At 37.2% G+C, this 12935-nt stretch overlaps 2 protein-coding genes across 5 annotated transcripts in view; one reads left to right on the plus strand and one right to left on the minus strand.

The window, feature by feature from the left end:
- The window catches only part of USP8 (ubiquitin specific peptidase 8), a 62004-nt gene that overhangs the window by 6549 nt on the left and 42520 nt on the right, over positions 1–12935 (minus strand). For 3 of the 4 annotated variants that reach the window (XM_055088234.1, XM_007115910.4, XM_055088233.1), the window contains 5 exons: positions 12214–12798; positions 5778–5864; positions 3191–3268; positions 2519–2781; positions 351–563 (listed from right to left, as the gene is read on the minus strand). In XM_055088234.1, the coding sequence (XP_054944209.1) occupies positions 351–563; positions 2519–2781; positions 3191–3268; positions 5778–5864; positions 12214–12798 (1226 nt within the window). The remainder of the gene's footprint in view (positions 1–350; positions 564–2518; positions 2782–3190; positions 3269–5777; positions 5865–12213; positions 12799–12935) is intronic. The other variant, XM_055088235.1, reaches the window with a different exon arrangement.
- On the plus strand, positions 8055–8688 carry LOC102984789 (ATP synthase F(0) complex subunit C2, mitochondrial-like). The gene is given in 2 exon segments (XM_055088236.1): positions 8055–8468; positions 8471–8688. Coding segments are annotated over 2 exon segments (447 nt in total). The 5' UTR covers positions 8055–8086; the 3' UTR covers positions 8536–8688.

The following is a 12935-nucleotide window of genomic DNA, read 5'->3' on the forward strand; positions in this document are numbered from 1 at the left end:
TTTTTTTTAGATTCCATATATATGTGTTAGCATACGGTATTTGTTTTTCTCTTTCTGACTTACTTCACTCTGTATGACAGTCTCTAGGTCTCTCCACCTCACTGCAAATAACCCAATTTCATTTCTTTTTATGGCTGAGTAATATTCCATTGTATGTATGTGCCACATCTTCTTTATCCATTCATCTGTCGATGGACACTTAGGTTGCTTCCATGTCCTGGCAATTTCTACACTGTTCTTAAGAATATTTTCCTCTTTTCTAATTTGACATCTCTGGAACTGGCTGGTAAGGAAGCGTGGTTAGATCACCCTTTTAATACTGTACTGCAAAAAGTATGATATTTCTTTACCTATTAATATCATCCTGATAACAGTTGCGGTTGAAATAATCAGCCAGATGTGGAGTATTACATAGGCACTGCAGTATTGAGTTCATGTAACAAGTATTTCCTAAATTACGAAGTCCAGTGAGAGCTGGTCCAGATCCTCCAAAAACAGGATTGAGGTTCCGAATTTGAGAAGCAGAAAGCCTCGTGATCTCAGTTTTAGGGTAGCTTGCTGGCCTAAGGAAGAAAAAAGCGTACAAGATACCTTAAAATGCACAGCACCTGAAATGAAGGTTCACCTACAGAGGGCAGTAAACTCCAGCATTTGTACCAGAGTATTCAGTAATCTTGCAAATAGTTATTAAGTTAGCTCATAAGGCAATGGGTCTTACAGGACATTTAGTATCTAGGTTAACACTGGTTGTATTCTGTGACCCTCCCATGAAACAAACACCTTTAACCTCTTATGTGAGTCCATGGTTTTTTACAGATACCCTGAGATAGATTCTCTGGCTTCTCATGAACAGGTAGAGTCTTCTAGTAGAGAAGCCTCTTTCAAACTTCTTTAAATGATTCCAGGAAGTTTAGCATTACCAAATGTTGTATTCAACCAGAATGCCAGACAAGGAATCAAAAAAAAAAAAAAAAAAAAAAGGTGTATGTGTGTGTATATATATATATATGGTACTGTGGAGTATATTATCAAGCAGGCAGAGGTTATTTGGGTACTATAACCTAAAGTCTGGAGCTGTGCTGACAAATATGGTAGTAGCCACTAGCCACAGGTGGCTATATAAATTTAAGATAAAATTTAAAATTTAGCTTTTTAGTTACATTAGCCACAATTCGAAATAGCCACTACCATACTGGACAGCACAGATACAGAACATTTCTATCTTCACAGATACAGAACATTTCTATCAACATGTCTACTGGACAGCACTGGACTAGAGAATGCCTACAAGACTTTTGTTACTTAGTGTATTTGATTTACATGTGGAACTTCTAGAACTGCTACAGCATTAAGAAAACTCCTAATTGATAAGTCTTTCTTTTATTATTGATCCTAAGTATATTTCCACCTCTGAAAGGAATACTGAGAACAGATTATATTTCAACCACCTTTTCTTTACACATGGCTCAGGTGTATACACTCATGTGCTATTTCTCTGTTCAACACAGATAAAAAATACATGAACTGCATATGCTGTAGTTTTAAAAACTGTCAAATTAACAAACTTTCATAAGAATGATAATTCAAGAAGGAATTACACCTCACTAGCTTTAATAGTGAGCCCTAAAATCTATAACTAGATTTACTAATTTTACAAAATCTCCTCCAGGTAAGTCCTACCTGGCAGGGAAGGTTCTCATGAGGAAAATATATTAACTACTTTTTGCGGAGGTGATTCTGAAGAGGCCAAAAAGACAGCCTAGTTAGAATTCCTTAGCAATTAAGAGTGTATTTAATAAATAGAAAAATGCATTTATTTTCACTTCCATCTATCCTACATCCCCCAAAATTAATGATCAGAAGTGGTAAATAGACTAGCAAACTATCTTCTCATAATCCTATCAATCATAAGCTAGGAGCATTAGAGTATTCAATAAGGGATAAAGCCAGGAATACATCTAAATGAGATACTGTTTTGGGGAAACCTAAATGAATCACCTGTTGATCACCACTTGTGAACAGAGTAACAGAAATGCAATGCAGGAAAAGTAAACAGAATACGGATTAGAAGCTGATACACACTATAATGCTCATTATTTTAATACTATATAAGTTTGCTCCCACATTACTGGCTGAGTTAAAAAAAAAGTTTGGAATTTAAGAGCTGCAACAAGACATACTCAATAATCCTATAAATTATGGTCCTCAAAAGGAGATTTAGGGATAACAGGAAGTTTATAAAACACATCTAAGCAGTCTACGGCACACTGCCTTAAAACTTAACAAGGTGTATACTTTTATATCTACGTTATTACGTATGATAATCCTCTGTGATATATTTAAGTTAGCACTTGGGAGAAAAACCAAGGACATTTCTTTTTTCCTCTTTAGTAAATAAAGGCTGGGATAGCCATCCACAGAATTTTCTGATGCCCTGATATTAATAAACTGATATGTTTAGAGTAGAAGTTTCCAATACAACAGATGATTCTATTTCTAGGAGTTAGGATAAACTTACTTGTTTTCCCGATTAACTGTTGGAGTTACTGCTGGCCTCCTCTTCTCTTCCTCTTGAATGGCTTGGGTTATATCTGGGGAGGAGTAGGAGCGCTTCAGTTTGGACGGTTCTCTATCCCGCTCGGCAGCAATCTGTGGCTTCGCTTTATGAGTTGGAGGGGTGGAAGGAGGTGCAGATGAAGGAGCCATTTCCGGTGGATACATATGAACAGTGTTGGTGGGCGAATGATAGTAACGAAAAGTTCCAGTGATAGGGTCAAGAAACTTACATGGGGAAGAAAAAAGGTCAAAAAATGATGAACATTGAGTGAACAACAACAAAAAAGTCACTCAAAAGTATTTCACTGCTAAATTTACTTCTGGATTAAAATTATTTGAATAAAATGGTGATAATCACTTCTATAATTAAATTTTCAAAGAACTTTAGGTTTTAAAGTGATACACTGTTTCTCAATGACAAATGCCAGGATGTTCATATACTGTAGCCAGCATCCCAGACTGGATATTGAAAAATCTAACCCTACTGTAATTAGGGAAATGAGGTATGTCCTTTATAATGAAGAAACAGAATCGACTCTGCATTAGAGAAGATGCAGAATAAACAAATACATGTTTTGTTTTTTAAAAAAACAGTGACCATGTAATTTATTTCTGTGCTAATATTGAATTTTACCTTGGCCCAGCCTGAAGGCAGTCCTGGTACGATCCTCCCCATTTCTTCACTTCGTGCTCTTGTCAAAGGCTCTCGAGACTAGTTTAAAGAAAAAAAAACCAAAAAAGTAAACGATTTTTAAATTACATTTTGCCATATACAAACTTAAGCTACTTGTACCAAAGAACCAAAAAGCCTTGTGTTGCTGCCCTTAATATTTTTTAAAACAAGTTCAAAGATGAAGAACTATACATGTTTTCTTTCTTTTTTAAAATAGATCTTTATTGGAGTATAATTGCTTCACAATACTGTGTTAGTTTCTGTTGCACAACAAAGCGAATCAGCCATATGCATACACATGTCCCCATATCCCTCTCCCATTCTCCCTATCCCACGCCTCTAGGTCATCGCAAAGCACCAAGCCAATCTCCCTGTGCTATACTGCTGCTTCCCACCAGCCAACTATTTTACATTTGGTAGTGTATATATGTCGATGCTGCTCTCACTTCGCCCCAGCTTCCCCCTCCCACCCCAAGTCCTCAAGTCCATTCTCTATGTCTACCTTTTTATTCCTGCCCTGCAACTAGGTTCATCAGTACCATTTTTTCTTTTTTTAGATTCCATATATATGCATTAGATTACAGTATTTGTTTTTCTCTTTCTGACTTACTTCACTCCATATGACAGACTCTAGGTCCATCCATCTCACTACAAATAATTCGATTTCATTTCTTTTTATGGCTGAGTAATATTCCATTTATATATGTTTTCTTAAAGTCCTAAAATTATCACAGCAAGGGGAAGGAGTGTGTGTGTAGAAGCCTATAATAACGGTGACTTTTAAAAGTTTCTCTAAAAAAACAAACACAGGCTTCCCTGGTGGCGCAGTGGTTAAGAATCCACCTGCCAATGCAGGGGACACAGGTTCGAGCCCTGGTCCGGGAAGAACCCACATGTTGCAGAGCAACTAAGCCTGTGTGCCACAAGTACTGAGCCTGAGCTCTAGAGCCCGTGAGCCACAACTACTGAGTCTGCATGCCACAACTACTAAAGCCCGCGTGCCCTAGAGCCTGTGCTCCACAACAAGAGAAGCCACTGCAATAAGAAGCCCGCCCACCGCAATGAAGAGTAGCCCCTGCTCTCTGCAACTCGAGAAAGTCCGTGCACAGCAACGAAGACCCAATGCAGCCAAAAATAAAAAAAGAAAAAAATAAATGTATAAAAGAAGAAAAAAATAATAAATTGGACTTCATAAAAAAAAACCCCAAAACAGAAACACAAAGACAATTTCACTTCTAGGTGTCAACCCAAAAGAAATGAAAATACATTTCCATACAAAGACACTTACATGCAAATGTTCATAGCAGCATTATTCATAACAGCCCCAAAGCAGAAGCAATCCAATGTCCATCAAATGTGGTATATCCATACAACGGAATACTACTCAGCAACAAAAGGAATAAACTACTGATACGTGGTACAATATAGATGAATGTCAAAAAATTACAGTAGGTGAGAGAAGAAATATACAAAAGACTATATATATATATTATTTGTATGAAATGCCTAGAAGAGGCAAATCTGTGGAGACAAAGGTTAGATTCATGGTTGCCTGGAATGGGGAGTGACTATAGCTGGGCACAGAGATCTTTTTGGTGTGATGGAAATGTCCTAAAATTGGATTGAGTTAAAACTGTTTCACAACTCTGAACTGAAATCACTGAACTGTACACTAAAAATGGATTACTTTTATGGTATGCAAATTATACCTCAAGAAAACTCTTAAATAAAAACAAAGGCAAAGACATCTTATAAAAGGCCTAAATATTTTTAAAATTGTGATGAAATATAACATTTACCATCTTGAACATTTTTAAGTGTATAGGTAAGTGGCATTAAGTATATTCACACTGTTGTGCAACCACTCTCCAGAACTCTCTTCATCTTGCAAAACTAAAACTCTGTACCCATTTAAACAACTCCCAACTTCTCCCAACCCCCAGGTCCCTGGCAACCACCACTCTACTTCCTGTCTCTATGAATTTAACCATTCCAAGTACCCTATATAAATGGAATCAAAGAACATTTGTCCTCTTGTGACTGGTTTATTTCACTTAGCGTAATGTCATCAAGGTTCATCCATGTCAGAATTTCTTTTTTTAAAGCTGAATAATATTCCATTGTATGTACATACCACATTTTTTATAGATTCATCTGTCAATGTATACTAGAGCTGCTTCCATCCTTTGGCCATTATGAATAATACTCTATGAACATGGGTGGATAAATATCTCTTTGAGAGTCTGCTTTCAATTCTTTTGGGTATATATCCAGAAGTAGAATTGCTAGATCCTACAATAAGTCCTAAGTATCTTTTAATTTCATAAAATGAATAGAACATACCATCATACTTTAAATAGGAAGATAAGGATCTATTCCCTTTAGCATATAAGTGGATCCATCATGCAAAACAAAGCAAAAAATGCTACCAAAGATAGCAAAGATTCCCTCAGAGAGAAGATCTTAAGATGGAGAAGGATGATATGGTAGAGATAACCACATGGCTATAATCCATGTTGTTTTTCCTATCCAATGAACTGTTGCTTACTTTATTTCTTTCAGTGTCTTCTGTATTCTCTCTAAAAGTTCCAGTCTTTAGAATTCCACTTTCTGGTTGTCCTTTAACCTTAACAGGCTGTAAAATTATTAAAATCAGAAGTGAAACAAAACTTTAACTTTTCCCCAACATAAACCTACCTATCACTAGCTAATACAAGCAAATCCATCAGACTGCAAATGTAAAAAGAGAAAAAAAAATGAGGCTCTGAAAAGTTTATTTGATTTCATTGTCAAATTAGACACTTAAAATTAAAGGTGGCGGGGCCCATGTGGGATTTCCTAACTCTAAAGGTAAAGAACTAAGAAACTTTGATGAATCAGTGGTGGGGAAGAGATGTCAATCACAGTGGATTATGAAGCACCGATTCATAATACATGGCCAAGTATAAGATGCTGGGTCATTAGTGTACACACACCATGGCCTCTTGTGAACATTATCCTTTTATTTAAATCTCTTATGATTTTGGCTACCTTGAAAGTGGTAGTGATCTAAAATCATTACGTATTAAAGAGAATTGAAGCGATTATAGAATTTCATACAGAGCAATATTCAGGAGTGCAAAATTCATTTTATATCCTCTTAGAACTTCTCATAGATGCTTTAAAAAATTCATTTTAATTTTATAGATTTTAAAAATAACTACAGTAAAGTAAAAACTTAAAAGTGTGATAATTTAAATAAAATTTATTCCAGAATAAATCACACATTTTGCCTACTTTTAAAAGGACCATACAATGAATGCAATCTTAACTTTCCTTCAGTGTGTTACATTATAGGAAACATAAAAAAACTACATGTGATCATCTCAGGGCTATTTAGACTTGTACGGATATTTGGCACCTATACTAAATGACCCCAGAAATACAAATGCTTTAAATTCTTAAGACTACCTGCCTCTGGATAGAAGGTGGCTTTGGAATTTAACTGCATATGTGATTCACAGGCAACTTACTTAACCTCTAAGCTTCAATTTCATCTGTAAATTGAATTCCTCATAGAGTTATCATTAGGAGGAATAAGTAAGATTATGTATCAATAGAAGAAATACCTGGCATATACTAGCTACACAATGAATAATATTTAAATGGTAAGAGTTCATGAGTTCTGATTCTCCTATGAATAAAGTTAGAGAATTTTAGAACATGGGCTTCATTTTCCTAACTCTGGATGTTTAGAAGGCTTTTGCATGGGACCCACATCTTTGATAATTAAAGTTACTAGGTTAAGTGTTCCCTGGATAAATGTGGCACTAATATGAATTGTTAATTTTGGTATATGCATAAACTGCTGCTTGAGAAGTATAGAAATTGACGTCCAATAAAGGCAGTATTTCGCCTCCAATTAGAATTCATTTTCACACTACCAAAAATATATTTCCATTTATATGAAATGTAAAAAGGGCTATAGCTGTTCTTGCTATTATAAAAACTTATTTCTTAGAAGATGACATGATACTATACATAGAAAATCCTAAAGATGCCACCAAAAAACTACTAGAGCTCATCAATGAATTCGGTAAAGTTGCAGTATACAAAACTCATATACAGAAATCTGTTGTATTTGTATACACTAATAATGAACTATCAGAAAGAAATTAAGAAAACAACCCCATTTACAACTGCATCAAAAAGAATAAAATAGGGACTTCCCTGGTGGTCCAGTGGTAAAGAATCCACCTTCCAATGCAGGGGACGTGGGTTTGATCCCTGGTCGGGGAACTAAGATCCCACATGCTGCAAGGCAACTAAGCCTGCGTGTCACAACTACTGAGCTCACATGCCTCAACGAGAGAGGCCGCATGCCACAAGCTACAGAGCCCATGTGCTCTGGAGCCCACATACCACAACTACAGAGCCCTAATGCCCTGGAGCCCACATGCCACAACTAGAGAGAGAAGACCCGCACGCCACAACTAGAGAGAAGAAGCCCACACCACAACGAAGAGCCTGTGCTGCAACGAGAGATCCCACGTGCTGCAACTAAGACCTGATGCAGACACAAAAAAAATTTTTTTAAGTAAAATAAATAAATATTTAAAAAAAGAATAAAATATATAGGCATAAATCTAACTAAGGAGGTAAAAGACCTGTACCTGGAAAACTATAAGACACTGATGAAAGATAATTGAGGATGACCCAAACAGATGAAAAGATAATACTGTGTTCATGGATTGGAAGAATTAATATTGTTAAAATGTCCATTCTACCCAAGGCAATCTACAGATTCAATGAAATCTCTATCTAAACACCAATGGTGCTCTCTATTGTCTTCTCTGCACTGGGAGCAGCTCTCCTGCCATGGCCCTTCAGCCCCTGAAAATGTACACTTGCGCCAAGTTCGTCTCCATCCCCTCCTTGATCAGGAGAACCTCTCCACTAATGAGCCGATCACTGTCTGCAGTGGTGCTGAAACGACCGGAGACGCTGACAGATGAGAGCCACAACAGCTTGGCAGCCCCAAGTCCCCTGACTACCTCACTTATTCCTAGCCACTGCTTCCAAACCAGTGCCATTTCAATGGACACTGACACAGCAGCCAAGTTCACTGGAGCTGGGGCTGCCACAGTAGGGGTGGCTGGCTCTGGGGCTGGAATTGGGACTGTGTTTGGGAGCCTCATCATTGGTTATGCCAGGAACCCTTCTCTGAAGCAACAGCTCTTCTCCTACACCATTCTGGGCTTTGCCTCTTGGAAGCCATGGGACTCTTTTGCCTGATGGTGGCCTTTCTCATCCTCTTTGCCATGTGAAGGGGCTGTTTCCACCTCCCATAGTTCTTTCTCCCGTGTCTTGTCTGCCCTGTATGTTCCTTTTCCTGTACCACCCCAGGCAGCCTGGGGAAAGGGGTTGGCTCAGGGTTTGACAGAAGGAAGACAAATAAATACTGTATTAATAAGAAAAAAGAAAAAAACAGAACAAAAAAAGACACCAATGGCATTTTCCACAGAACTAGAACAAATAATCTAAAATGTTTACAGAAACACAAAAGACCCCAAATAGCCAAAGCAATTTTGGGAAAGAACAGAACTGGAGGAATCATGCTCCCTGACTTCAACTACAAACCTACAGTCATCAAACCAGTATGGTACGGGCACAAAAACAGCCACACAGATCAATGGAACAGAACAGAGAGGCCAGAAATGAACCTACACTTATATGGTCAATTAATCTATGACAAGGGAGGAAGAATATACAATGGGGAAAAGACAACCTCTTCAATAAATGGTGTTGTTGATGGATCAGGTCTTTGAGATACATAAGGAAGGAAGTAATTTTTTTCCACACTTTTTTATTGGACAAAATAATTCAAAGTATGTATGCATTATAAAGTTCAGCATTCAAAGAGCACTGACATTTTATTAATATTAAAAATAAGCCAGGAGTTCCCTGGTGGTCCAATGGTCAGACTCCACGCTTTCACTGCAGTGGCCCCAGGTGCAATCCCTGGTCGGGGAACTAAGATCCCTCAAGCTGTGTGAAGCAGCCCCCAAAAACCCCAAACCAAAACCAACCAAACAAACAAAAAAACCAACAGAGAAGATGTAAAACAAACAAAAAAACCCCAAAAAACAAAACAAAAATGGTGTTGGAAAAACTGGACAGCTACATGCAGAAGAATCAAACTAGACTATTCTCCTACAACATGCACAAAAATAAATTGAAAATGGATTAAAGACTTAATGTAAGACCTGAAACCATAAAACATCTAGAAGAAAACACACGCAGAACACTCTTTGACATTGGTCTTAGGAATATTTTTTTTGCATATGTCTCCTCAGGCAAAGGAAACAAAAGCAAAAATAAACAAATGGGACTATATCAAATTAAAAAGCTTTTGCACAGAGAAGGAAACTATCAACAAAATGAAAAGGCCACCTACTGAATGGGAGAAGATACTTGCAAATGATAATATCTGATAAGGGGTTAATATCCAAATTATACAAAGAACTCAGACAGCTCAACATCAAAGAAACAAAAAACCTGATTTAAAAATGGGCAGAGGATCTGAATAGACATTTTTCTGAAGAACACATACAGATGTCCAACAGGCACATGAAAAGATGCTCAACATCACCAGTCATCAGGGAAACGCAAATCAAAACCACAATGAGATATTACCTCACACCTGTAAAAATGGCTATTATCAAAAAGACCACAAATAACAAGTATTGGCAAAAATGTGGAGAAAAAGGAGCCTTACTACAACACTGTTGGTGGGAATGTAAATTGGTACAGTCGCTATGAAAAACAGTATAGAGATTCCTTAAAAACTGAAAAATAGAACTACCATATGATCCAGCAATTCCACTCCTGTTTATTTATCCACAGAAACCAAAAACAGTAATTGGAAAAGATATATGTACCCCTATATTCATTGCAGCATTATTTACAATAGCCAAGATATGGAAGCAACCCAGGTGCCCATTAGTCAGCCATTAAAAAAAAAAAAAAGAATGAAATCTTGTCACTTGTGACAACATGGATGGACCAAGAGGGTAGTATGCTAAGTGAAATAAGTCAGCCCCCAAAAGATAAATATTGTATGATTTCGCTTACATGTAGAATCTAAAAAACAAATGAACAAACATAAAACAGAAACAGTTACAGATATAGAGAACAAACAGTTGGTTGCCATAGGGGAGGACAGTGTGGGGAGGAAAGAAATAGGTGAGGGAGATTAAGAGTTATAAACTTTCAGTTGCAAAATAAATGTCACAGGGATGAAATATATACAGTGTGGGGAATATAGTCAATAGCTATGTATCCTTGTATGGTGACATATCGTAACTAGACTTATTATGGTGATCATTTTGAAATGTATAGAAATACCAAATCGTTATGTTGTGTAACAGGAACTAACAGACTGTTATAAATCATTTATACTTCAAAAACAAACAAACACATAGGAAAAAAGATCAGATTTGTGGTTATCGGAGGTGGGAGGTGGGAGTAGGGGGAACTGGATGAAGGTAGTTGTAAGGTACAAACTTCCAGTTATAAGGTAAGTAAGTACTGGGGATGTAATGTATGACATGACAAATATACTCAACACTGCTGTATGTTACATATGAAAGATGTTAAGAAAGTAAATCCTAAGAGTTCTTATCACACAATTTTTTTTTTACTGTTTAATTTTGTACCTCTATGAGATGATGGGTGTTCATTAAATTTACTGTGATAATTATTTCATGATGTATGTTTATGCTGTACATCTTAAACTTATACAGTGCTGTATGTCAATTATATCTCAATATTACTAGAAGGAAAAAAATAAAAACAAAGTAGGATTAAAAAAACCCAAAACACTTATTTAGTGTTCAAAAGGGAAAGACATTGTTAATTGCATAATAGACAACAACAACAGCAACAAAATAAAACAAAAAGGCCAAAAAAAAGCCCATGAAAAGCATACATGATATTATTAGGTTAAAAAAAAAATCTCCTCCAGGGGACTTCCCTGGTGGTCTAGTGGTTAGGATCTGGTGCTTTCACTGCCGTGGCCAGGTTCAGTCCCTGGTCTGGGAACTGAGATTCTGAAAATCAATGTTGGGATATAGCCAAGGGCAGAAAAAGGCAACATTAATGGGGTTATTGCCAATATTATTGACTAGATGAATCAACAAACAAAATGACATAGACCTGACAAAAAAAATCATTATACACAAAGATAAATGTTGGTTCATTCAGATGTCACTGATTTTGGACATATTCTAAGCACAGGCAAACTTCATTTTATAAATATTTGGCAGCAAATTCCTCCATTTGGAGATCGTATTATATTTCATTCTAGTCTTTTGATGATCATACATCTAAAGAATATAGAACTTCCCTGGTGGTGCAGTGGTTAAGAATCCGCCTGCCAACACAGGGGACGTGGGTTTAAGCCCTGGTCTGGGAAGATTCCACATGCCGTGGAGCAACTAAGCCCATGAGCCACAACCGCTGAGCCTGTGCTCTAGAGCCCGTGAGCCACAACTACCGAGCCCATGCGCCACAACTACTGAAGCCCTCACGCCTAGAGCCCATGCTCCGCAACAAGAGAAGCCACCACAATGAGAAGCCCGAGCACCGCGACAAAGAGTAGCCCCTGCTTGCTGCAACTAGAGAAAAGCCCACGTGCAGCAACGAAGACCAAATGCAGCCAAAAATAAATAAATAAATTTATTTTTTTTTTAAAAATGAAGAACGTAGCTATTTATCTCAATTATCAAAAATATGTTGCATTTCATAGACACAAAATGCAATTCCATTCCCAACCAATCAAATAAGAGTAGGTAAGCAAAGGTAGGTGGATCAGTACAAACCTATCATCTCCTAAGAAAATTACTTAAAATGCCTGCCCTGTTTATGGAATGCTACTAGTGTCATCTTTTTATATACATTTTATTACACTTAGTTGGCAACTTGTACTGTTCGTTTCTGCTTACCTTGCCTGAACTCGAATCTCCTGCCACAGAGGCATGGGGCACATCTCCCGTTGACTTTTTCTGCACTTCTGGGGTTGGACACGTTTTCCCTCTATCTTCCACAGATTTCTTGGCATCAGTAGTTTCATGTTCACTTTTACTTTGTCTTTTTACTCCTGTTATTTCTCTACCCTTCTTTGCTGAGGTTTCTTTATCTTCTTTCTTGGCCTGTTCACTTTCTTTCTTTTCCATTTGTTCTTTTGCTTTTTGTTGCTTCTCTGTGATTTCATTTTCTTCAGCTTCCTGTTTCTTTCTGTCTTTTTGTTCTTCTTCTTCTTTCCTCAGTTTCTCTTTCTGTTCCTCTTGCTGCCTTTCTCTAAGTTCTTTTTCTTGTTTGTTTTTCTCCATTAGAAGAGCAGTTTCCGCATGAATACGAGCTTTTTCTTCATCTGTTAACATGGCAGTTGGAGGGGGAAATACCGGTTTTGTGGACCGATCAGGAACAACTTTTCCATTCTGAGGAGACTGTTGCTCATGATCTGTACTTTCAGATTTTATTCTATGATCTTCAGGCAATTTGACTGCCGGTTTTTTAGTACGATCAATCTATATCAACAAAAACAGAGAAAAACATACTTTTGTCAAAATCCAGGAACACAGTAACCTCAGTTCTTGATATCAAGTTGTGATAAAAGAACCATCACTGTGTGGAGACAACATCTACCAAAACATCTACTTGTAAA

Source organism: Physeter macrocephalus, chromosome 11, assembly GCF_002837175.3.
Source record: "Physeter macrocephalus isolate SW-GA chromosome 11, ASM283717v5, whole genome shotgun sequence".
Lineage (NCBI taxonomy): Eukaryota > Metazoa > Chordata > Mammalia > Artiodactyla > Physeteridae > Physeter > Physeter macrocephalus.